This window comes from Globicephala melas, chromosome 15, assembly GCF_963455315.2.
Source record: "Globicephala melas chromosome 15, mGloMel1.2, whole genome shotgun sequence".
Taxonomy (NCBI): domain Eukaryota; kingdom Metazoa; phylum Chordata; class Mammalia; order Artiodactyla; family Delphinidae; genus Globicephala; species Globicephala melas.
Genome location: NC_083328.1, coordinates 78,809,878 through 78,837,347, shown reverse-complemented (window position 1 = coordinate 78,837,347; position 27,470 = coordinate 78,809,878). Strand labels below are relative to the sequence as shown.

The window sequence follows — 27,470 nt, the reverse complement described above, 5'->3', positions numbered from 1 at the left end:
CATCACGACTGGGGATTAGGTTTCAACACAGGAATTTGGGTGGTTGGGACACAAGCACACAACCCAGAGCAAATGGAGACTGTAAAGTTATAGACTGGCTGGGATTCTCAAGAGAAGAACTGATGTATAACCACAAGTTCTGGCTGCCTAGGGGTGAAGCCTTTGGATGACCTTGTTAATTATAGGGTGAAGGCAATGAAGAATCAATGATTTTCAACCACAGCGGAAAGTCTAGTCACCAGGATGTGATGGACCTGAGAGGTGGAGGAGAGGAATCAGTGCCAGGTAAGGGAAGGAGAAAGGAAGCAACTCTGTCCTTGTCCTAGAGATAAACCAAACACCCCTGTGGGCACCTTGAGCTCCGTTTTAAGGCAAGACCTCTCAAATTAAAATGAAGCACGTCATTCCTATATCATTGTTCGCCATCTTGTTACGAGAACAGACACTGGGTATGCACGGGATAAATGGGACATATTACATCTGGTTCAAAATGACTGGACATCAATAGTTTCAGGTGTTATAGAAATGGAGAGACTGGCTCAAGATTATTTTCAAGGGTTCAAAGTTATGCTCTCCCTGGCTTCCTGGATCACCGCTCCTAAATAATAGATTCGCAACAACTCCTTCCTGAGGACAAAAAAAATTTTATTTGAATAGTGGTAATATCTGGCATATGGAGGATAAACAGTAGAGGAAATCTAGACTCATACAGAAGTGTAGTTGGGTTCTCCTTTGGAGAGAAGGAAGGCTGGAAATGGGGCTGACCTTGGAAGGCAGAACTTCGCTATGAAATAGTGGGGAAATAAAGCACATGGAAGATGCTACTCTTGACTCCCTTTCCTACTTATCTCAGAAGTCTTGCTCTGTGCTTTTCCTTCCCTTATGTCTATATAGATGCACCTTTAAAGCATAGCATACACTTTATGTCTCTAAGCTGAGAAGGAATACAGCTTGTTCTACTGCTTTTCATTATTGTATAAACCAAGGTGTCAACACAGGCCCTTAGTAAGATGTTGGAAAGTCACCACTTTTGGAGAATTTGCACAAAAGGGAAGGTTATTCACTTTCCCTCACCTGGCTAAATTTCTGTGCTACTGGATCCACCTCTTCCAGCTTCTTCCCCTCCCTCCTCACCCCATATTCCAAGCACTGACTGAGGATCTATTCTGTATCAGGCACTGTGATAGACATAATGAGATCCAATCCCGACCCTCCAGGGGCTTCAATGTTGGGAGAAGGGCCTACCACGCAATTGAAAATTTACAAAACATGGTGATTTCTACAGTAGAGATTGGAAAAACAACACCAGAAGAGGGACTTCACATCAGTCAGTTATTTTAAACAATGAGCAAGTAGATATTATTTTAGAGATGTTTTGTCCTTGGAAAAAGTATCATTTGTACCTTTGTTAAAAAAGCAAGACAAGTTTTCAGACTCAATGAACTTGAGTTCCTTAGTTATGAACAGATTTCTGGAAAGCTACAACAATCGAGTCTTACCTTATGATAACATCTAAAATATGCAGCACGTTCATCGGAAAATTTCTCCAGTCTTTTTGGACCTTTGCTTGAAGCTTTCTTGAATACTAACCAACATCGTTGATAAATCTGCAAGGAAATACAAAGACAGCACTCAGCATCACTACTGACTCAGATATTACTGGCATTTACATTTAGATATTTTCTTTTTTGATGTTTTCACCTGTAAAATATTCATAAGCCATAAATGTGATGTTGCTTTGGGAAAATAAAATTTTAAAACCCCAAGCTGTTTCCATAATGGGTGTATTATGTCGTTCAGAAAATCACTGGAATCAAAAGAAAATAAGTATTTGGAGGCAAATTTCTTCATACTTTGACAATAACACCAGTAGACAAAACACTGCAGAAAAACTCCCAGAAATAAAAATCCCAAATCAGCGCAAATAATATAAGTATTTATGGCACACACTCTAATTTCAAATGCCATTATATATGGAAATCATAGGCCTGATATATGCCAAAGACTTTAAGTCCTAGAAAGAGACAGTCCCTATGTGTCATGTGACATTCCTCATAACTGACGGTCAAGAGTTGGGCCAGACACTAGACTAGCTAATAAATGCTGAAGAACACCAACCAGATTCTCCCTCAGAAAATTCAACCCAGAGACTTAAAGATTATTGCCAGGCTAGGGTGCAGTCCAAGTTAATACTGTAAAAAGTTAATACTGTAAATTAAAGGAAAGAGAATTTCTGTTATTTCTTAAATATCCAAAGATATCAGTAAAATCATTAAAATCAATTCTATTGGCTTTCATCTTGCATAGTCACTGAACTTAACAAGGGTCATAAAAACATGGACAAAAGTGGAAAAGCAATGGAGGGAGGGTAGCCTTTTAAACAAACGGTGCTCAAATAACCGAATATCCATAGGGAATAAACAAACTCCTTAACCCAAAACACTCATACAAAACTTAACTGAGGAGGGAGGGAGACGCAAGAGGGAAGAGATATGGGAACATATGTATATGTATAACTGATTCACTTTGTTATAAAGCAGAAACTAACACACCATTGTAAAGCAATTATACCCCAATAAAGATGTTAAAAAAAATACAGCTATTCGAAAAATTAAAAAAAAAAAAACGTAACTGAAAATGGACTTAAATATTTAAAAAACTATTAAAAGTTTAGGGGGAAAAAAGGAGGAAATGTTTGGGATCATGGTCTGAACAAAGAGTTCTTAGACCTCATACCAAAAGCACAATCCATAAAAGAAAACGTTGCCACCTTGTACCTCATCAAAACTTAAAACTTTCGCTATGTGAAAAATTCTGCTAAGAGAATGAAAAGACAAGCTACAGACTGGGAAAAAAATATCTGCAAACCACATATCTGACAAAGGATTAGTATCTAGAATATACAGAGTCCTCATATCTCAATAGTAAAGAACCAAACAATCCAATTACAAAATGGAAAAAAGACAGACATTTCACCAAAGAGAATATACAGATGATCAAGAAGCACATGAGAAAATGTTCAACATCATTAAGGCTTCATGGAAATGTAAATTAAAACCACAGTGAAACATCAGTACACACCTATCAGATTGGCTGAAATAAAAAATAATAATAATGCCACCAAATGTTGACAAGGATGCTGAGAAACTGGATCACATGTTGTAACACATTGCCGGTGGGAACGTAAAATGGTGCAGCTCTGACACACAGTACGGCAGTTTCTTAAAAAACTAAGCAAGCAACATAGGACTTACAGTTGCACTCTTAGGACTCGATGCCAGAGAAATGCAAACTTCCCACACACAAAAAAATGTGAACATGAATGTTCATAAGCAGCTGGATTTGTAACAGAGCAAAACTGGAAACAACCCATCTGTTCTCCAATGGGTAAATTAAACAATTTGGGGAACACCCATATCATAGAATACCACTCAGCTATAAAAACAATATGAATGCGTCTTCAGAGAATGATGCTGGGTGGGGGGAAAAAAGCCAAACCCAAAAGGTTACATACTGTATGAATGCATTAATAGCATTCTTGAAATGACAAAATTATAGAAATGGAAATTAGATTAGTGGTTATCAGGGGTTAGGGGTGTGTGAGAAGGGAGCAGAATGGAAGAGGGGCTGTCTATACAGATAACATGAGGGATCCTGGCAGTGATGAAACTGTCCTGTATCTTGACTCTATGAATGTCATTATCTTGGTTATAATATTGCATTGTTGTTTCAAAGATGTTACCACTAGGGAAACTGGATAAATGGTATAGGATCTTTGTGTAATAGTTCTTACAACCAAATGTGTGTCTACAATTATCTTAAAACAAAATGCTTATAAATTTTTAACAAAAAATATAAAAGATCTTAAAAATTACAGCCTAATCTAATAACAGTTACCTAATTCTTTTGCTACCAGACCGAAGTCTAATTAACCACTAGACTACATAACTTTAGAAAGCCAAGTGGCAAGAGCCATTGGTAAGAATTCAAACCCAAAATCCTTTTCAGGGTGGAGAGTCAGCCATGCAAATTAACATTTTCAGGGCTATGGTTGGCAAATAGAAGACTTACCAACATCTCACTGAGGTCTGAATAACAGATGAGATCACCAGCTCCCTTAAAACCTAACCACCAGAGAAAGGACTGTAATTACATCGGGAAAGACTGTCACCCTGATTGTTCAAATAAAGGATGTGGAAATTAGGTCTCTCACTGTCATTCTATTATTGGCAAACCCTTTCTTCTGGACATGGCCCTGAAAATGCGTTAAAGGCAGCATGCTAAGGTATGCAAGAAATATGCCTACTATGGGGAAAAAAATATTTTCACCAAAGGGGATATTTTATATTTCCTAAGTATGCCTCAACTTTAGACCCAATCTTGAATGACAGTATTTCTACTTAAAAAAAAAAAAAAAAAACTTATTCATTTTCTTCATTTCTTCTGTCTGAAGTCTATCGAACACAAGCTAAAGATTCCTCAATTTCAGCAGGCCTAGTGATGTCCATCTTTGATTCATCCATATTACACTTAGGGGATTTTTGTTTTTCTTTTGTTCTATTAAGTATCAACAGTAAGAGCAAAAGTGCAATGCTATAATCAAATAACTGCAAGAGTACTATTGTATAAATTCACATGCAATATTGCTTATAACTATTGGCTGGAAAGTCACCCCGGAACAGATTAAAACATGTTGGTTCATCAGGAGATAAGGAAAACCCCAAAACTTGGTTTATGAAAAGGGGGTTCAGTGATTCTCCGTGTTGGCCCAGCCTCACTCAAGACAATTGTTAATTATGCAGATTCCTAGAGATTAGCCAAGTCGACTGCATCAGAACCTCTTGGGGTAGGGCCAGATTGGCTCTGTACCTTATTCCCCAGGGATTTTGTTTGTAATATGCAAACCAATGCCATGAATATTCATAAACACTTTCAGACAACCCAGTGCTTCCCATGTGGGACGGACAACAAAGAGCCCTCCAACAAATGCTCCATCCAGGACGAGGGCCTCTGGGCTGTGTGGTTTCCAACAAGCGATGTGCAGTCGCTTTGGACGTGGAGCAGCGTGAGATGCTGTCCTGAGACACGGTGAAGGTGAACGTGAAATCTGCTGAACTACAGTAAGTTCCCCATTTCACCTGCCCTACACTCTCGGTCCCAAGAACAGAAGAGCCACCAAGTATCAGAGAATTAAAAACTTGGCCTCAATATTTCAAAACTGGTTAGAGGAGATGAAACAGGAGGACTCACTGAACATGGGAACATGTGGAGACAAGTTGGAGTAACACTGACATGGTTAAAAGGGCCACAATTGGAGAATAATCTCATTTGCATAATAGCATAGGGCATTTTTTTCTTCAATTAATTCATTCAACCATCTCCTTCATATTTCATATAACACATCCACTGACCATCTATAGTATTTTTGAGCTAACATTTTTCTTTCAATTGACTTGTTTTTAACTAAAAAATGTTTATCCCAACCATGAGAGCAAAGTGCAGTTTCAAACTGGACATGAGGAGTAGGGAATCCTAATGATAACTATACTCTTAGAGAATCTAATGATGGAATAATTTTCACGTTGAAATATCTCACCTTCTCTGCAGCAGGGTTCCGCAGTCTCGGCACAGCTGGCATTTTAGACAAGGTAATTTGGGGTAGTGGGAAGGGCAGGGCTGCTCCTCCAACTGGATGCCAGCAGCACACCCCTCCTACCCTGCTGACAACCGGAACTGTCTCCAAACATTGCCAAATGTTCCCTGGGGGTCAAAGTCAGAACCACTGCTACAGGTGAGTGCACGCTGAGCCACGACTGCAGAGTTGAAGAATATGAGGTTATGGGAATATCTGCAAAGTCCTGGCTTTGGACAAGTCAATCCACACAAGCCACTGTCAAAGCTAAAACAGACAAGCACATCACACAGCTCTGACAACCTGAGTGGATGTACATGAGATTTAGCAGTTACATAAAAATCTCCTTCAGTGTGTATTTTCTTGGTGGTGGTGGTTGTTTTACTACACCTAATTTTCAGCCTTAAATTGTCATCAAACCATATATGATTTCTGTTATTTTTTCCATTGTCTTCCCTTTCTTTAAAACTTGAAATCCTTAATAACTAATTAGCTCTGGTTTCAAATCTCTGATATTTTTACTAGCTACTTTTCCTAACAAAGTCTAGTCTGGTAAATTCACCAAGGTTTCCAGGGCCAAGGAAGAGCTGAAACAATTTAGAATTTGCTTGGAGTTTCTAATTTCATTAGCAGTCCATCACAATGTCTTGAACAACAGAGTCACAAACTAAACATCTATAGGACGTATCTTTTTTTTTTTTTTTTCTTTTTTGGCCATGCCACATGGCTTGTGGGATCTCAGTTCCCTGAGCAGGAAACTCCCTATAGGATGCATCTTATGAAGATAACAGAAAGCAAATTTTGGTCACAAAATTTCTGTTAAAAGGAAAATTATATACTGCCTTTACATAAGCTCAAGAAAAGCAGAAAGCTTAAGTAAGATGTGACCATTTAGGACTTCACAGTCTAGTGCAAGTATCAGCAAACTTTTTTCTGTAAAGGGCCAGACAGTAAATATTTTAGCCTTTGAGGGTCACAGGCCCTTGTTGCAACTACTGAATTCTGCAGTGGTAGCATGAAAGCAGCCATAGGAGGATATATGTAAATGAAAGGTGCAGTTATCTTCCAATAAAACTTTATTTAAAAAAACAGACAGTGGGCCAGATGTCACTCACAGACTGCAGTTTGCCAACCTCTGGTCTTTGGTAGTATTTCTCAACTGTTTAAGCTCAGGTCAGCTTTTGATGAACATAAAAATCTGATTGACACGTCCCTCTTCAGGGAAAGAGGGGAGGAAATATCTCCCAGGTGAGGATCCCCATATATCCCATATCTCCCCACAAGCCAAATTTAACTTCAACTTCTATTAAAATGTTGACTTGATGCCCTTCAATGCCCTCCACCACATACTCCACACGTTTCTGGTCTCGACGTCTGCTGCTGGGACCCACTGCTCTACAATGGCTGCAGATGCTGTCCTAAAGAGGCCTTTTACAGGCAGGGACATTAGCATCTCAGCTCTACCTTTTTATAGTTACCGTATTCTACGCAGGGAAGGTGCTCTTTGGGGAGAAAAGGTAAGTTAGGACTGTTTTCCAATTTGCCAGCATCCGCTTCCCGTACGCAGATTGATTTTTCTCTTCTCAGGGCATTCTCTCCAATTCTAAAGATATATCCTCAGTCTTCTAATGCTAAATTAGCCTCATTTCTCACACTCTAATCCTGTTTTTATTTATTCTCCAAAACAAATCAAATATTCTTCTTATCCAGGGTGTAACAACACCTAGCATTGGTCGAACCCTTTGTGCACGGCAGAATGCTAATCCCTCCTTGTGCATTATCTCAACTAACCCTACCAACAGCCCTATAAAACAGATGCTGTTATTATTCCCATTTTACAACGAGGAAATAAGGCCTTAGTGAGGTTCCTCACTGAGTACTACTCAAGGGCATGAAACTGGTAGAAACAAGCCAGCATTCCGACCTTGGTTTGCTTGATTCTGAAGAACAAGCTCTTAACCATTCCTCCAGGATTTTCCCAGAAAAGTTGATCTCCTAGAGATGCATAAACGTATGCTGAGGGTCGAGCTGTCTGTAAGAAGTTGATTTTCATACTTATCATAATCTAAAAAGAGACATTTAGCTGTAACCATATGCTCTTTCATCTGGACGACGACTTTATCGTCTAGCTATTTTGGTGTGACATTTGCATTTGTGATTTTAAGTTCCCTGGCACCAAGTGTTCACCAAGAGTGATAGTTTTTAATGGAGTATTTCTGCAATTGGGGTCTGAAGACCCTATTCCAGGACTGCAAGTTAGCCTAGCAGTTTGTAAGATGTGTTTTCTTTGAAAAAGAATTCCACTCTCTCCCTCCTTAAGTAACAAAGTATTCAGTATCCTTGACTGCAGTCCGGAAACTCAACCGTGCCGAGCATTTCTAACTATGTGGGAAGTATCTCATGTTAAGTTCTCAGCTTTTCTTGGCCTTCCTTCCCTCTCTAAACTTTAGTCTCTTGTTATTCATTAGTTACAGCTGCAGTAAACCAATGTCCTGGCTAGCTGGCTCCCTCCTGGTATGTGTAGTCAGCTCCCTATAGAGCTGACCAGTCACTTCTCTAGGAGTGCCCAGTCCTCCACTTTGGCCAACGATGCATGGCCACAGTAAGTAGCTGCCCACCCAGAGTCCTGGGCTCCTCTGTGACTGATAAAACACCACAATCCAAGTTCAACCCAACAGCCATAGAAATTGGTGTTGGATGATGCAATCTGGAAGCAGAGGGATAATCCCCCCTCCATCCTGTCTGCCACTGTCTGCAAATAATCCTTCCACAATATTAGAATTTTGACCGGGATGATCTCTGAGACCAAGATGCTTAAAATTTTCTAGTCTTATGAAGGACTCTGTCATTATGGGATTTCAGAAGGTGACAGATGAAGAGTATAAGAGAAGTAGTTCTTTGGCATCGTGGAATCGTAACAGGTAGGCTGCTACCAACTCCATCTACCAAGATAATGAGCTGGTTCAGAATTATGTATTTTATGAGGGGAAAAAATCTTTTCATTGAGTAAACAACATGACTCTATGCCTATCATTTATATATACCTTTCATTTATAAGGAAAGAAATGCTAATTTGGAGAAGGTTTTGCACAGTGGGTAGCAAGGTTCATTTTAAATTCACTGCAAAGAAAAACACCTGTAAAAATGAGATAATTAATCATAAAATAAAATTTGTACAAAGAGGATTAAAAATACTTCAAAAGCATCCACAGGCAATAAATTACCAATCCTTTGCTGACGGTGAAGTAAAGTAGCACCTTTCTAGATGGTAAATCATGCCTACCCTTTGACCTGGAAATACCATTTCTAGAACTTTCCCCAGAGGAAATCATTGAGGAAATATGCAAACATATGGGAATAGGGTTCTTTGGCATAAAAACTGAAAGCGCTCTAAATGTTCCAGGGGACTAGCTTAATTCATTATGGCATCTCTGTAAACTAGAAACTTCCATCATTAAAAATGACGTTGTAAAACAATATTTATACCATAGAAAATGCTATTAGTAAGTTATTAAGTAAAAAAAAGTAGGTTGTCCCTGCTTTTTAATCTGTTTCTACTCCAGTATATATATTCATTCAGTAAATAAGGTCCAGTTGCTCCTCCAAAAGGGCTGAGAGCTATCTATATTTCCACCCTTCCCCACCTCCCCTCACACACACACACACACACACACACACACACACACACACACACGTGCACATACACACACAAACATGCACACACGATGACAGGACGAAAATGTCTGCTTCAATGGAAAACTATGCGTTCTCTAGGACACACACATCCAGTATTATCTGCTTCTGATTCTGTGGGAGCTATTCTACAACTCTAAACTGTAGATTACTGATAGAAATGCAAAATAATTCTAGTCCATAAAGATGCAAATTCTGTAGAGGTTCTGTTGACTTCCCTCCCCCACTGTCACGAAGCTAGTTTTGCCTCCTTGGGAACATGCATTTCACTATGCTGGATATATAAACATGTAGGTTCTTTGGATTCCCCTTAGAACTAGTTATTATAATATTCTGTGTTGCTCTCTCATTCAATTAATAAGCTAAGTAGAATCTTCAACACGTGCTCTTTCTGCATCTGTATGAGAGTCATGATAAAAACAGTTAACTGTTTTCGAAAAAAAAATTTTAACACAATCCGTCGGTCACTGGGTCCTGTGTATTTCACCTTCTGGTTAAACCTGGAATATCTGTTTTTCTGCAGGGACCACCACCCTAATCTAAGCCACCACCTCCTGAGCTTCAGAGTTTCTCTGCTTTCATTCTTGCCACTTTTCAATCCACTTTCTGCAGGACATCTGGGGTGACCTTTAAAACACTCATCTGACCACATCAATCCACTGCTTAAGCATTTCTGTGCCTGTTGCCTTTGGGGTAAAAAACCAAAGTCTTAACAAGACATTCCAGAACCTGCAAAAACTGGCCCCCTCCCTACCTTTTTTGCCTTATTTTGCTGATTTCTTCATTTATATATTCTTCACATGTAACTATATACACATATTTTTAGTAATAATCAAACAAGTAATACAAGGTTATTTGGAAAAATTCTCATAGAATCAGTATTGGCCACCAGCTGTTCTTGCCACACATAGGAAACCCTTCCCTTGTCAGACAAAGCTGACCACTGTAGATAGTGGACACTGTAGAGAGGGAAACGTGACGGCTCCTTTCCTTCTCTCCCCAATTCCTTTCTGTCCCCCGGATCCACACAGGAGGAAGAGAAGTAAGAAACAGGAGAGCTGCCTGAAGAAGCCATACACAGTTAAATGTCCTTATTTAGCTTCTACTTTTAAGCAGCCTTAGAGAAAAAAACCAAAGTACTCTAAGAAATGCTAGAGAATCTTGACTACTGGGTGAGCATTCTATTCAAACAAAAAACTGGGGAGCTGATATCACTCATTAATTCATTCAACAAATATTTACTGGGTGCCTACCATGTGCCAAGCACTGTTTAGGTACTAAGGACACGGCTATCAACGAAGTGGAGGAATCTGCTGCCTTCCTTACGCTTACAGACAACCAATAAGATGACATGATATATATGCATACATACATGTTCATGTGTCTTACAGTACACAGGTAATATGTCACAATATGTCATATGGTGTTAAGTACCATGAAGGAAAGTAAGCCAAGAGAGTAGATGAGAATTGCTAGTGGTATTTCAATTTTAAATAGGGCAATCAGGGAAGTTCTCAAAGAGAAAGTGACGTCTGAGCAAAGACCTGAATGAGACAGGAGGTTTGGGGGAAGGGGGTGCTAAGCAGAAGCAGCAGCAAACGGGCCTTGACACAGAAACATGCCTGGCGTGATGAAGCCATCAGAAGTCCAGAGAATTCAGAGATGGTGGTGGTGGGTAGGCCTTATGGGTCTTATTGTAAAGACTCTGAATTTTTCTCTGCATGAGATGGGAAGTGAGATGGAGGGTTTTGAATGGAAGTAATATGATCCAATTCACTTTTAAGAACACTGCAGGGAACTAAAGGCAGAATCAGGGAAACTAGTCAGGAGGCTGCTGCTGCTATAAATCACATGGGAGGTGAGGGTGCCTTGGGTCAGGATGGAGGTGGGGAAGGGAACGAGAAGTGGTCTGAATCCGGTTATATTTTTTGTTTTTTGATTTTTTTTGCGGTACGCGGGCCTCTCACTGTTGTGGCCTCTCCCGTTGCGGAGCACAGGCTCCGGACGCGCAGGCTCAGCGGCCATGGCTCACGGGCCCAGCCGCTCCGCAGCATGTGGAATCTTCCCGGACCGGGGCACGAACCCGTGTCCCCTGCATCGGCAGGCGGACTCTCAACCACTGCGCCACCAGGGAAGCCCCGGTTATATTTTGAAAGCAGAACCAACAAGACTCACTGATGAGACTGGATATAAGGATGAGAGTAAGGAGAGTCAGGGATAATTGCAAGATTTTTAGCTCAAGCAAGTATTGATAGAAGAATGGGGTTTCCATTAGCTGAGCAAGCCTGGAAGAAGACCAGGATCTGAGGGAGGATATGGAACGTGATGATGGATGTAAGGAGTCTGTCGTGCCTGTTAAACACCTAAGTTTATATAAACATTATCAAACATGATGAATAGTCAGTTATTTGTGTGTGTTATATATACATATATCTTTTATAGAAGGTTTTATTGTACTTTTAAAATAAATTAATAACACTTTCTTTCTATAGGCCTGTTGGGAGAATGGAATAAGTTAGTGCATTTAAAGGGTTTATATTGCTGGGGAAGCACTTCATAGAGGTCAGCAGCTCATACCATCCAATCAGGCAGTGCTTTGCCTGCAAACAAGGACAACACCCATATTGGTTCCTTCAGTTACTCATTAATTTTGCGAATATTTACTGAGCATCTACTATGTGCTAGGCCCTGTTCCAAGCACCGAAGAAATGGCACGGTATAAAGCAGAGTCCACAGAGTTCACTTTCTCATGTGCAGAGACAGATAATTATCTGTCTCCCAGCCCCAAACACAATGCCTAGCATGGGGTCATAATAATTACAGACTACATTTGCAGAATACCGTCATTTGGTAGTATGCACCCAATAAATATTTCGTGAAGTTAAACAAGAAATGATGTCATCGTGGCTTCCAAAGCAGTCTTTAAGTGATCACCAAACCAAAATCACCAACCCTGAGTTCCAATTTCACAGCCTGGCTCTATACAAGCTGACCCGTGCCTATTTGTCAGACCTCTTCACCCACCACTTCCTGCTTCACTCGTGGCACCCCAGTCTCCAAAATGTTCCATTCTTCTCCGATGAGGGATGAGAGAATGTGCTGGAACTCTCTTCCCCTTGCTGTTCACAGGGCTGCTTCCTTCTCATCCTTCAGATCTTGGGCGAAATTTCTCTATCACTTAGCTATTTTTATGTAACAAATCACCCCAAAGCTTAGTAGCTTAAAAGAACAGCCATCTTTCACTTCTCATGAACTGGACGGTGGATCAGGCAGCTCTACTGATCTGACCTGGCTCCTGGCTCATTCACAGGTGAGCAGTCAAGGCAGGTGGACTGGAGTTTGCCTGGGGTGACTCAGCTCTGCACTGCACGGTCTTGGATTCTCCAGAAGGTTAGCTGGGGCTTATCATCACAGAGCAAGCAGAAGTCCGAGAAAGCAAGCGGAAAAGTCCTCTATTCCCGAGGGTCCCTTCATTACTGCTGGGTTGAGGGGGGAGCTCTATCTTCTCCTGTGATCCCCACTGACACAGCAGTGGGGGTGGTCTCATTACCACTGGGCACTGGTGAAAATCCTGGCCCTCCACCAGGCCCCCTCTGACCCCGCCCGAGTGGGGAGAGGGAGAGGCGCCTCATTACTGCTGAGTGAGGTGTACAGACCCCCAGCGTGGTCTCCATGACACCACGATGGAGAGGGCTAACCACCAAAGGGCCAAGATGAAAATCCTGGCTCCCTCCTTGGCCTTCACAGACACCAACTAGGTGGAGTGGAGGACCTTGTTACAGCTGAAGAGGACCAGAGGATGCCACCCCAAAATATGCTACTCTGACGTCAGGATTACTTTGAGCTGAAGACAACTGAGAAACAGCAGATGCAGGAGGATCTCTCTGCCTTCCCCCTTCTCCCTAAAAGCAAGGCATACATTTTTTTTTTCTATGTGACATGGACTTACACGTGTAAAGCGTTTCCCTCTCTTACACCAGGAAGACCAGAGACAGCACCAAGATGAGTCTGTATACCAAACCACACTAAACAACCCTAATCTACAGCAAAACTTTCCTAGTCACCTTCCCACAATTTACCACCCTTGGATGCTCAAATTCCCTTTTCTTTCTCTAGTCACTTCTCCACAACTTACAACCCTGTGTCAAAATGGTGTAGAAGATTCTGAGCCTAAAGTATCGCTCATTGTAGAGGGAATGCTTTAAACAGCTCGGGTGAAAGGTGAGAGCTCCAGGGCACAGGTGTTACCAGGAGTCGGGCAGAATAAGAAATGGCCAAACTGTTCTGCAAAAGAGTGATTTGGGTTTTTTCTTTCAAATTCTTTACTTTTTTTTTTTTTTTTTTGATACTTTGAGAGAAGGCGAAATGAGAGAGAGAAAAGTAAAAGCAGCAGAAAGGAGAGAAAGAAGTCATGAATCTGGGCACTACTTGGAAAACAACAGGCAGAACACAAATCTGAGTGGGGGCAAATAAAGGACTTTTAGGAAGAGGAGTGACAAAAAAAAAAAGAAAGAAAGAAAGAAAGAAAAAGATTCTGAAGGCAGAGTCAAGATGGCAGTGTGGGAAGATGCAGAGTTAACATCTCCCCACAACTAGGGCGCCTGCCGGCCACTGGTGGGGGACTCTGATGCCCAAGGAGATGGGAGGAACCCCAGAGTGAACTGGTAGGAAGGAGCGGGACTGAGGGGGGAGGAGAAGTGGAGGCCAGACAGGATCCATGCCCCTGAGGCCAGAGACATCAGGAGAGGCAGGTGGGAGTGGAGGGAGGAGCAGAGGGCGATAGCCCCGCCCACTTGGGCACAGGGAGCCTGGCCCACCACCCAAACCTCGCCCTTGCTTAGGCCCCGCCCTCCACAGCCCAGGCCTTTTGGCCCCCTCTCTGTTTTTTCTTTTTTCTTTTCCCTCCTCCTCTTTATTACTACTGTGGTACCTGATGTACCTTCCAGTTGCTGATTCATCTATATTTTTATTTTTATATTCTTCCTAACATACCTGTTAGTTTCCCAGTCTAATTTTATTTTTTACTTTGTTATTGTTTGGGGTTTTTTTTGCCACCCCAGGAGGCTTGTAGGATCTTGGTGCATGAGCCCGGGGTCGAGCCGAAGCTCCTGTGGTGGCAGCTCTGAGTCTGAACCACTGGACTAACAGAGAACCTCAGACCCCAGGGAATATTCATCAGAGTGAGGTCTCACGGAGGTCCTCATCTCAGCAGCAAGACCCAGCTCTACCCAATAGCCTACAAACTCCAGTGTTGGAAGCCTCAGGCCAAACAACCAGTAAGACAGGAACACAATCCCACTCATTAAAAAAAAAAAAAAAAAAAAAAATGAGACGGCAAAAAAATATGTCACCAATGAAGGAGCAAGGTAAAAACCTACAAGACCAAATAAATGAAGAGGAAACAGGCAATCTACCTGAAAAAGAATTCAGAGTAATGATAGGAAAGATGATCCAGAATCCTGGAAATAGAATGGAGGCACAGACTGAGAAAATACAAGAAATGTTCACCAAAGATCTAGAAGAACTAAAGAACAAACAGAGATGAACAACACAATAACTGAAATGAAAAATACACTAGAAGGAATCAATAACAGAATAACGGAGGCAGAAGAACGAATAAGTGAGCTGGAAGACGGAATGGTGGAAATAACTGCCAAGGAGCAGAATAAAGAAAAAATAATGAAAAGAATTGAGAACAATCTCAGAGACCTCTGGGACAACACTAAATGCACCAACATTCAAATTATAGGGGTCCCAGAAGAGGAAGAGAAAAAGAAAGGGTCTGAGAAAATATTTGAAGAGATTATAGTTGAAAACTTCCCTAACATGGGAAAGGAAACAGTCACCCAAGTCCAGGAAGCACAGAGTCCCATACAGGATAAACGCTAGGAAAAACACACCACGACACATATTTTTGTTTTTGTTTTTTTTAAAGAAGATGTTGGGGGTAGGAGTTTATTAATTAATTTATTTATTTTTGCTGTGTTGCATCTTCGTTTCTGTGCGAGGGCTTTCTCTAGTTGTGGCAAGCGGGGGCCACTCTTCACTGTGGTGTGCGGGCCTCTCACTATCGCAGCCTCTCTTGTTGCAGAGCACAGGCTCCAGACGCGCAGGCTCAGTAGTTGCGGCTCACGGGCCTAGTTGCTCCGCACCATGTGGGATCCTCCCAGACCAGGGCTTGAACCCATGTCCCCTGCATTGGCAGGCAGATTCTCAACCACTGCACCACCAGGGAAGCCCCCAAGACACATATTAATCAAACTAACAAAAATTAAATTCAAAGAAAATATATTAAAAGCAGCAAGGGAAAAACAAAAAATAACATACAAAAGAATCCCCATAAGGTTATCAGCTGATTTTTCAGTGTAAACTCTGCAGGCAATAAGGGAGTGGCAGGATATACTTAAAGTGATGAAAGAGAAAAACCTACAGCCAAGATCACTCTACCCAGCTAGGGTCTCATTCAGATTCAAAGGAGCAATCAAAAGATTTTCAGACAAGCAAAAACTAAGAGAATTAAGCACCACCAAACCAGCTCTACAACAAATGCTTAAGAAACTTCTCTAGGTGGGAAACACAAGAGGAGAAAAACACCCACAAAAACAAACCCAAAACAATTAAGAAAATGGTAATAGGAACATACATATCCATAATAACCTGGAATGTAAATGCATTAAATGCCCCAACCAAAAGACACAGAGTGGCTGAATGGATACCAAAACAGGACCCATATATATGCTGTCTACAAGAGACCCACTTCAGACCTAGGGACTCAGACAGACTGAAAGTGAAGGGATGGAAAAAGATATTCCATGCAAATGGAAATCAAAAGAAAACTGGAGTAGCAATACTCATATCAGATAAAATAGACTTTAAAATAAAGACTGTTACAAGAGATAAGGAGGAACACTACATAATGATCAAGGGATCAATCCAAGAGGAAGATATAACAATTTTAAATGTTTATGCACCCAACATAGGAGCACCTCAATACCTAAGGCAAATGCTAACAACCATGAAAGGAGAAGTCGACAGTAAGACAATAATAGTAGGGGACTTTAACACCTCACTTACACCAATGGACAGATCATCCAAACAGAAAATAAATAAGGAAACACAAGCTTTAAATGACACAATAGACCAGATAGCTCTCATTGATATTTACAGAATGTTCCACCCAAAAGTGGCAGAATACCCTTTCTTCTCAAATGCACATGGAACATTCTCCAGGATAGATCACATCTTGGGTCACAAATCAAGCCTCAGAAAATTTAAGAAAATTGAAATTGTATCAAGCATCTTTTCTGACCACAACGCTATGAGACTGGAAATCAATTACAGGAAAAAAACTGTAAAAAACACAAATACATGGAGGCTAAACAGTGCACTACTAAATAACCAAGAGATTACTGAAGAAATCAAAGAAGAAGTAAAAAAATACATAGAAACAAATGACAATGAAAACACGATGATCCAAAACCTATGGGACACAGCAAAAGCAGTTCTAAGAGGGAAGTTTATAGCAATACAATCTCACCTCAAGAAACAAGAAAAATCTCAAATAAACAATCTAACCCTACACTTAAAACAATTAGAGAAACAAGAGCAAAGAAAACCCAAAGACAGTAGAAGGAAAGAAATCATAAAGATCAGAGCAGAAATAAATGAAATAGAAACAAAGAAAACAACAACAAAGATCAACAAAACTAAAAGCTGGTTCTTTGAGAAGATAAACAAAATTGATAAACCCTTAGCCAGACTCATCAAGAAAAAAAGAGAGAGGATGCAAATCAATAAAATTAGAAATGAAAAAGGAGAAATCACAACTGACATTGCAGAAATACAAAGGATTATATGAGAAAACTACAAAGAACTATATGCCAATAAAATGGACATCCACAAAGAAATGGACAAATTCTTGGAAAGGTAAAATTTTCCAAGACTGAACCAGGAAGAATTAGAAAATATAAACAGACCTATCACAAGTAATGAAACTGAAACTGTAATTAAAAATCTTCCAACAAACAAAAGTCCAGGACCAGATGGCTTCACAGGCGAATTCTATCAAACATTTAGAGAAGAGCTAATGCCAATCCTTCTCAAACTCTTCCAAAAAACTGCAGAGGGAAAAACACTCCCAAATTCATTCTACAAAGCCACCATCACCCTGATACCAAAACCAGAAACAGATATCACTAAAAAAGAAAATTATAGACCAATATCACTGATGAACATAGATTCAAAAATCCTGAACAAAATACTAGCAAACAGAATCCAAAAGCACATTAAAAGGATCATACAACATGATCAAGTGGGATTTATCCCAGGGATGCAAGGATTCTTCAATATATGCAAATCAATCAATGTGATACACCACATTAACAAATTAAGGAATAAAAACCATATGATCATATCAATAGATGAAGAAAAAGCTTTCGACAAAATTCAACACCCATTTATGATAAAAACTCTCCAGAAAATGGGCGTAAAGGGACCCTACCTCAACATAATAAAGACCATATATGACAAACCAATAGCAAGCATCACACTCAATGGTGAAAAACTGAAAGCATTTCCACTAAGATCAGGAACAAGACATGGATGTCCACTCTTGCCACTCTTATTCAACATAGTTTTGGAAGTCCTAGCCACAGCAATTAGAGAAGAAAAAGGAATACAAATTGGAAAAGAAGGAATAAAACTGTCACTGTTTGCCGGTAACATGATACTATACATAGGAAATCCTAACGATGCCACCAGAAAACTACTAGAGCTAATCAATGAATTTGGTAAAGTAGCAGGATACAAAATTAATGCACAGAAATCTCTGGCATTCCTATACACCAACAGTGAAAAATCAGAAAGAGAAATTAAGGAAACACTCCCATTTACCACTGTAACAAAAAGAATAAAATACCGAGGAATAAACCTGCCTAAGGAGGAGAAAGACTTGTACTCAGAAAACACTGATGAAAGAAATCAAAGATGACATAAACAGATGGAGAAATATACCATGTTCTTGGATTGCAAGAATCAATATTGTGAAAATGACTATAGTACCCAAAGCAATTTACAGATTCAATGTAACCCTATCCAACTACCAATGGCATTCTTCACAGAATTAGAACAAAAAATTTTACAATTCGTATGGAAACACAAAAGACCCCAAACAGCCAAAGCAATCTTGAGAAAGAAAAACGGAACTGGAGGAATCAGGCTTCCTGACTTCAAACTATACCACAAAGCTACAGTAATCAAGTCAGTATGGTACTGGCACAAAAACAGAAATATAGATCAATGGTACTGGATAGAATGCCCAGAGATAAACCCATGCACCTATGGTCAGCTAATCTATGACAAAGGAGGCAAGGATATACAATGGAGAAAAGACAGTCTCTTCAATAAGTGGTGCTGGGAAAACTGGACAGCTACATGTAAAAGAATGAAATTAGAACACCACCTAACACTGTACACAAAAATAAACTCCAAATGGATTAAAGACTTAAATGTAAGACCAGACACTTTAAACTCTTAGAGGAAAACATAGGAAAAACACTCTGACATAAACCACAGCAAGATCTTTTTTGACTCACCTCCTAGAGTAATGGAAATAAAAACAAAAGTAAACAAATGGGACTTAATTAAACTTAAAAGCTTTTGCACAGCAAAGGAAACCATAAAAAAGACAAAAAGACAACCCTCAGAATGGGAGAAAATATTTGCAAATGAAACAACAGACAATGGATTAATCTCCAAAATACACAAACAGCTCATGGAGCTCAATATCAAAAAAACATACAATCCAGTTAAAAAATGGGCAGAAGACCTAAATTGACATTTCACCAAGGAAGACATACAGATGGCCAAGAGGCACATGAAAAGATGCTCAATATTACTAATTATTAGAGAGAGCAAAACTACAATGAGATATCACCTCACACAGGTCAGAATGGCCATTATCAAAAACCTAGAAACAATAAATGCTGGAGAGGGTGTGGTGAAAAGGGAACCCTCCTGCACAGTATGGAGGTCCCTTAAAAAACTAAAAATAGAACTACCACATGACCCAGCAATCCCACTACTGGGCATATACCCTGAGAAAACCATAATTCAAAAAGAGACATGTACCACAATGTTCACTGTAGCACTATTTACAATAGGTAGGACATAGAACCAACCTAAATGTCCATCGACAGATGAATGGATAAAGAAGAGGTGGCACATATATACAACAGAATATTACTCAGCCATGAAAAGAAACAAAATTGAGTTACTTGTAGTGAGGTGGTGGACCTAGAGTCTGTCATACAGAGTGAAATAAGTCAGGAAGAGAAAAATACCGTATGCTAATGCATATATATATGGAATCTAAAAAAAAAATGGTACTGATGAACCTAGTTTCAGGGCACGAATAAAGAGGTAGACATAGAAAAGGGACTTTAAGGACAAGGGGTGGGAGGGTGAGCTGGGGCAAAGTGAGAGTAGCATCGACATATAGACACTACCAAATATAAAACAGTTGGCTGGTGGGAAGCAGCAGCATAGCACAGGGAGATTGGCTCGGTGCTTTGTGATGACCTAGAGGGGTTGGGATAGGGAAGATGGGAGACAGGCTCAAGAGGGAGGGGATATGGGGACATGTGTATGCATATGGCTGTTTCGCTTTGTTGTACAAGAGAAACTAACACATTATTGTGAAGCAATTATACTCCAATAAAGATCTATTTAAGAAAAAAAAAAGATTCTAAGCCTAACCATTTCTTTAGATTTTCACCTTTTTTCTGTTAGTCCCCATAGATATGAAGCTATCAATGACATTTGTATGCCTTTTGTCAGTTTAATTCACAATGGCAAGGTACCGCACCTAAGAGGGTAGAGGAGAATATTTGACTCACAGAGGCTCACAAGGATGGAAGTCTAAACTCCTTACTCAGCTTCTGCTGGCATGAAGAGGGGCGGGAGCACAGTCTATTCTGTGATGTTTGGCTGATATTAGAACAGATGTTTTCTAAAAGTTTTCTGTGTTGCTCGGCTGCCTCATTTCCTGGTTCTTTGACCAGAAAATGGGTTTTTGTTGGGGCTTTTTCTCTCTGTACCTGCTAGCATTTCTCGTTTGCTGGCTTTTAGCTCCAACTTTGGGATATACGAGACAAAATGAAAACCCAGGGAAATCACCACTATGTTGCTCCTCAAAAGCTGAGGTCTCTAGCCAGTCTGGGTCTCTCCACCTTTCAGGGTCTTCTTAGTTTGATTTATAGATAAAGCCCAGAGTTTGTAGTTGCACTTAGCAAGAACAATAGGGAAAGGTATGTCTATTCACTCATCCCAGAAGCAGCAGGTAAAAGGTTTTTATAGGCTTTGTGTAAAATGCTTTTATAAGCCTCTGCTTGTGGCAAGTTTGCTAACAGCTCATCTCACATGTGTTTCATCTCACAAGCCCAGAGTCAGGGCAAATAGAGACAATCAGAATAAAGGTCATGGAATTAACTGAGGCCATCAATGTACTCACATGCTATCACGATCTCACCTCCTCAGAAACATCTTCCTTCCCACGAAATCTAAAGTACTCCCCCACCCATCCCCCTTGCAACTTCAAATCAATCTCTGAAATCATCTTGCTCATTGATTTGTCTGCATATTTATGTTTTATCTTCCTCCCTAGAAAGCAAAAAAGCATCCTATTTTATCTTGATCATCCTGAATTCTCAGGACCTAGGAGAGCATAGGTTCTCATTTGTTTTTAATGGCTGAGTGAATACACTAATGAGCAAACAAAAGCATGGGAAAAGCCATACTCAGGGCTCATGAGCTTCCACTGTTTCATAAGTGATGCCCTTGGATATCAAAGTACCTCAGAATGGACCTGACATTTTCAAAAAAGCCTTAACATCTTTATACAAGAGAGTATTTTTTTTAAAAAAAACAACTCAAGATATGTAGAGCACACACATTCACATTATATTGACAGACATTCTTTTAAAAGAAACAATTATAAAACCACATTTTTCCTTAAAAAGTGCATTCCACAAAATGCCATTTTCTATACCATGAAGAAAGTCTCCAGGGGCCATTTGTTACATCAGTGTTTTCCAACATCAATGGATTTTGTTCTAAAACCATAGAACCTCAAGATGACTATAATTCCCTAGAGACCAAAGCAAATATTTTCCTATAATTAGAAGCAGGCTCTAACCAAACTGGAGAGAGATCTATTTGCCATGACCCCCCCCCCAGAAAAAATAAAAATTAAAAATTCCAAATTAGGGAGATTTCATTAGAAATGCTACTTCTGAAGTTGAGCCACTGTAATGATTTCAGAAGGAAACATTTCAGCAAAGCTCGCCCTTCCACATCTCCACATTATTGGGGCACAACACTGAGTAAAAGTCATTCCGTGAGAGGGCTCAGTACAGAAAATGAGAATGTCACTCTCAAAGAAAGGAAGAGAAATGAATTCCATGGTTGAGAAAGCACTCTTAAAAAAAATACACACACATAAGGAACAGATGTCGCCAGAAAGGGGCAGAAGGATGAAAAATAATAGCCCTGTAAAAAATTCTAAGCCGGGAAATTCAAGAGAAGGAAACCTGGGTGGCCACGGAAGAAACAGTTTCAGATTTTCATGGGTAATTTACAACAAAGAAGCATGTTTTCAGAAATTATTCTTGTTGTGAAGAGATTGACAGGACCTGGAAGATTGTTGGTTGGTTGTTTTGTTTTGAGGGGTTTTCTTTTTTTTTTTTTTTTTTTGGCTCAGTTTGGTTTAAGGATGAGTGGTATTAAACATCATCAACACATTAACTATTTATAACATATCATCACCATCACCACCCTTCACTAAGTGCTGACTTCACCACAGGGACCTGAGTTAGTATTCCACAAGCTTTTTCTCATTTGAGAGCCACCCATGCCGGGGTGAGCTAGGACCTATTAACGTCCCCTTTACACAGATGAAAAAACTAAGGCCCAGAGACTTCAGCAATGTGACTGCGGTCACACTAATATATAACATGTCACACTGATATATTAGCTAATATATTACTGAGTCAACACTTGAACAGCACCTGAACACTTCATCAGGTCTGTATGATCTACATGACCTACATTTTGAGCTCAAATCCCCCATGTCTGAACAGAAGCAAATCTTCAGGACCAACCATTTTATAATCATTGGTGGTGCAGCCACACTAGCTATTTTCTTTTCGAATTCATTCTTCAGTGATTGAATTTACTCCTGACGGTCAAGTGATACTTAAACTAGGTCATTAGCGGAACAGTCAAAAATGAGATGATTATCAATGAAGAACTCTAATCCAGTTGCTGTCCACAGACACTGCTGCTTGGAAACAGGGTTTGGGGGACATATTGTTTTCTAAAATGACAAAAGCAATCCAAAAATATGATTCTCATCCTTTAATTTTTGACATTTCTTTAGAAAAAGGTAATAATTTATCTTGTGGAAAAAATCAAATAATAAACAATGGTCAAAAAATAAAAGTACTGTTTGTTATATCACAAATTTAATATTAAGAGAGGTGCACCCCAAGCTCTAAAAATGGGAAGTCTTGGTAAAATCAAAGTTAATAAAAATATGATCAGTATTTCTATCAGACTTCGAGCAAATAACTTACCCTCTTTGACATTCAGTGTCTTCATCTGTTAAAGGGTGATAATAGTACATATTGTGTATCAGGTACCTAGTGCATTGTTAATGTTCAATAAAGGTTACTGATTATTTTATTATTTACACATTGTTTTCCTGATCTTGTTATTTTATTACTATTCATATTAATTTAATTACAACAGGTTAGGAAAAACTGTCTAAATCTCAGATTATTAAAAAGCTGTGGGATTTCCCTGGTGACACAGTTGTTGGGAGCCCACCTGCCGGTGCAGGGGACACAGGTTCGAGCTCTGGTCTGGGAGGATCCCACGTGCTGCGGAGCAACTAGGCCTGTGTGCCACGACTGCTGAGCCTGCGCTCTGGAGCCCGCAAGCCACAACTACTGAGCCCACGTGCCGCAATTACTGAACTCCGCGAGCCTGGAGCCCGTGCTCTGCAACAAGAGAAGCCACCACAGTGAGGGGCCCGCACACCGCAACGAAGAGTGGCCCCCACTCTCCATAGCTGGAGAAAGCCTGCATGCAGCAGCAAGATCCAACGCAGTCAAAAATTAAATAAATAAATAAATTTATTTTAAAAAAAAAGCTGTGAAATAGCCTTTTGCTATATATTATCCAGGTGAAAAAAAAAACAATCTACATCTGAATGACAGAAGCCTGTAAGTGATGAAGAATCCTCCCGTGTGATTAGATCAGTGGTCCTCAACTAGGACAAGTGTGTCCCCAGGGGACATTTGACAATGTCTGGAAACATATTTACTTGGCACAGCTGGGGAGATGCCGACCAGTGTCTAGGGGGTAGAGGCCAAGGATGCGGCCAACATCCTACGATGCACAGGACAGGCCCGCAATACAAGGAATTCTCTTCCTTAAAATGTCAACACCATTAAAGGCGAGAAAAAGAAGACATCAGGTAAACAGTCTTCTCAAAATTAAAGGCTTTATCCCAGATTTAAAGGGACTCATTGATCAAAGTTAAGTCTATTTGATGAGTTATAAAATACAGTGAAACCAAGTATCTGACATGTTGGAAACCAAACATCAGGATGCCCGAACACTTCTGTTAATGGGATACTTTAGGGTCAGGTAGACACCGATCCTAACAAGCTGAGACATGCCCACAGTCCCAGCACGAGATATTTCAAACTTCAAAGAATTTCTGAAGTCAGGTGGCAGTAATTAGTTCTGGGCCAGGAGGTGTGGATAAAGCCTGAGGAACTGCCACTCAGACCGCAGGTCTCCAAACCTCCTGGCACCCTGCTCAAACTTGAGCCTGCCTAGAAAAGTCACTGCCAATCAAGATAGGGAAAACATGAGAAAAAGTGGCATGGTGAAGAGTAATCAGGAGGAAAAGAAGCACAGCAAAGACCGTGAACAGCAGCAGTCCTCGTACATGAAGACTCAAGTCTGCACGAGACTTAGAAGTTGGCTGCCAAGCTGGGCACATACCCTGCAACCTTCCACACCACCACGCTCCTTTCTTTGCCCAAACTATCCACACCTGCTTTCCTGCACCTGGGTGGAATGCCTCTACATGGGTCAACCCTCCCATTCACACCCTTCAACCTGGATCCTTATCTTCCATGGGTCGTGTTACTTCCTCTAGAAAGCCATCACTTCCTGTCACCCCCCCCCAAGCCAATATACATACAGACCATACAAAGAAGCATATACAGCAGAAGTCAGGAGCACAGCCTCAAGAGTCAACCTGCCTAGGCTCAAATGTGGATTGCAAAATGTACACACTGTGTGGCCTTGGGCAAGTTCTTCGTGGGATAACTAAGTGTCATAGGACCCACCCCACTGGGCCTTCAAGAGGATCCAATGAGTTACTATATTTAAAGCACCTTGGAACAATGCTTGACACATAATAAACCTTTAATAAATGACAGACCCTCTTAGGAGAACGCAACCACCATGACTAAAGGATATTTGTCTATATTCTTCATTGCTTTATCCTCAGCTCTAGCACAGCGCTTGCCATATTGCAGGAACTCAATAAACAACTGCTAAATAAATGAACTGCCAGAGGCCCCTCTTATGCACACCCAGAGCACCTTGACCTTCCACATCATAAACAAACTATACTTCATGGCAATCGTGTCATTTTTTTCTCTCTCTATAGTAACTGTAAGTTCTGTGAGGGGCACTGTCTGCTTTATGCTCCACTCTAATTATTGAATCATGGTGAGCACACACAAAATAGTTCCCAAATGGAATTAAGAAGTGAGTGAATGTCACACTTAAAGAATAAATACAATTGAATTATACCCAATATCTTTTAATAACCTGGAATGGAATATAACCTGCAGAAAAAAAAAAAAAAAAGGAATCAGGGCTTCCCTGGTGGCGCAGAGGTTAAGAATCCACCTGCCAACGCAGGGGACACAGGTTAGATCCCTGGTCTAGGAAGATCCCACATGCCGTGGAGCAACTAAGCCCGTGCGCCACAACTACTGAGCCTGCGCTCTAGAGCCTGCAAGCCACAACTGCTGAGCCCACATGCCACAACTACTGAAGCCGGGGCGCCTAGAGCCCGTGCTCTGCAACAAGAGAAGTCACCGCAATGAGAAGCCCACGTACCGCAACCAAGAGTAGCTCCCACTCCCCACAACTAGAGAAAGCCTGCGTGCAGCAACGAAGACCCAACGCAGCCAAAAATAAAATAAATCAAATAAATAAATTTTAAAAAAAGAATCATTATGCTGTACACCTGAAACTAACACAAAACTGTAAATCAACTATACTTCAATAAAATAAAAATAAAATAAAGAATTAATAAGACCGTCAGTAGGGCCAACAGAATTCATATTTTGTTTTCTTATAAACTTGTCTCTACTAAGTTTTACTGGAAATGCCTTTGCTTTTACAAAGGATACGAAGAAAGGGGGAGTTTTTCCACTAGAAACTAATTGGAAACCAACTCCCCTAAGACTTCACCTCCAATAGTAATATGTGGAGGTAAGAGGCTCAACTTTCATCCTCCTTGGGCCCCAGGCCAGCAGGAAGCTACATAGGAAGCTGTTGAATATTACAAGACCCTGGAATGGCGTTCTCATTCCGATTCATTATGAAATGAAGCAAAGCTGGTGCTTTCTCTCCCTTATAATATCAATTTTTCCTTAGGTGTCCTAACTACAGTAGATTCTACTCAGACTCACCCAAAACTTAATAGCTTCCCTGTCTTATAAACCAGGTTCTGTTGTAGTTTCAGTCTTTTGGAGCTCTGAGGTCCTACAACTAGAATCTAAGTTGGTTCAAGACTCATCCAAATGAGAATTTTAAGATCCAATGTAATGCTTTTCCAGTCCCACAAGATGGGCAAAAATGAAGACATTAACATAAAAATCCATAAGGTACTTTCATATGCTTATTAATGCTGGACCACAAAGTTGGCTCTAAGCAAGTAATATAATACAAACCTGATGAATTATGAGTCACATTCTCCATAAGATAAAAACAAACCAATCGCTGAGGAAAGTCACAATAATTCTTTATACTAGGTCCAGACAGAAATATTTCCTCAGGATCTTTATAACAGATGGGAGTGCAGTTTGGACAATCTCCATGGAGGGCAATTTGGCAAGATCTTTCCCAAAAATGTACACACTCTTTGACCCAGCAATTCCACTTGCAACGATTTCGCTTACCCTTATATGCTTACATGTGTGAAATAACGGCTAAGAGTATTCACTGAAGCACTATATGTAAAAGCAAGCAAAAGATTGAAAACAACTAGAGTATCCATTATTAGGGTACTGGCAGAGTAAAACAAGAATGTCATGGAAGGCTATGAAGTTGTTAATAAGACTGAGGCCACCCTGCATCCACCAAAATGAACCGGTCTCCTCCAAGAATGACTGCTAAGTGAAAATGCAAAGTGAATACGCAGAAGAAATTAAAACATATGTCTACACAAAACCTTGCACACAAATGTTCAAAGTAATATTATTCACGATAGTCCAAAGGTAGAAACAACCTGAATGTCCATCAACTGAAGAACAGATAAACAAACTGTGGTGTATCTATACTAAGGAATATTACTCGGCCAGGAAAAGGAATGAACTTCTGATACCTGCTACAATGTGGGGGAACCTTGAAAACACACTAAGTGAAAGAAGCCAGACACAAAGGATCACATATTGTATAATTCCACTTATATGAAATGTCCAAAAGAGGCAACTCCATAGAAGTAGAAAGTAGATTCGTGGTTGCCAGGGATTGAGGGGAGGAGAAGATTGGGAGTGACTGCTAATGGGTAGGAGATTTATTTATGGAGTGATGAAAATCTTCTAAACTTGGATTGTGGTAATGTGCTAAAAATCACTGAATTGCACACTTTCACAAGACTGAATTTTATGCTACGTGAACTGTATCTCAATAAAGCTGTTATAAAAAAAAACCCTAAGTATTACCCTTATAGACTTGTGGGTCTTGGGGGTAAAATTCAAAATAACTATAGAACTCCTGACACATAGTGTGCTAGCAACAAAAACATCATCATCATCTTGACCTTGAGCAT

The 27,470-nt window shown here is 40.3% G+C and overlaps 1 protein-coding gene across 1 annotated transcript in view; it reads right to left on the bottom strand.

The window, feature by feature from the left end:
• Positions 1-27,470, bottom strand: part of DOK5 (docking protein 5) — a 141,098-nt gene that overhangs the window by 63,024 nt on the left and 50,604 nt on the right. The window contains exon 2 of the mRNA XM_030839141.2: positions 1,500-1,607. Coding sequence (XP_030695001.1) covers positions 1,500-1,607 — 108 coding nt within the window. The remainder of the gene's footprint in view (positions 1-1,499; positions 1,608-27,470) is intronic.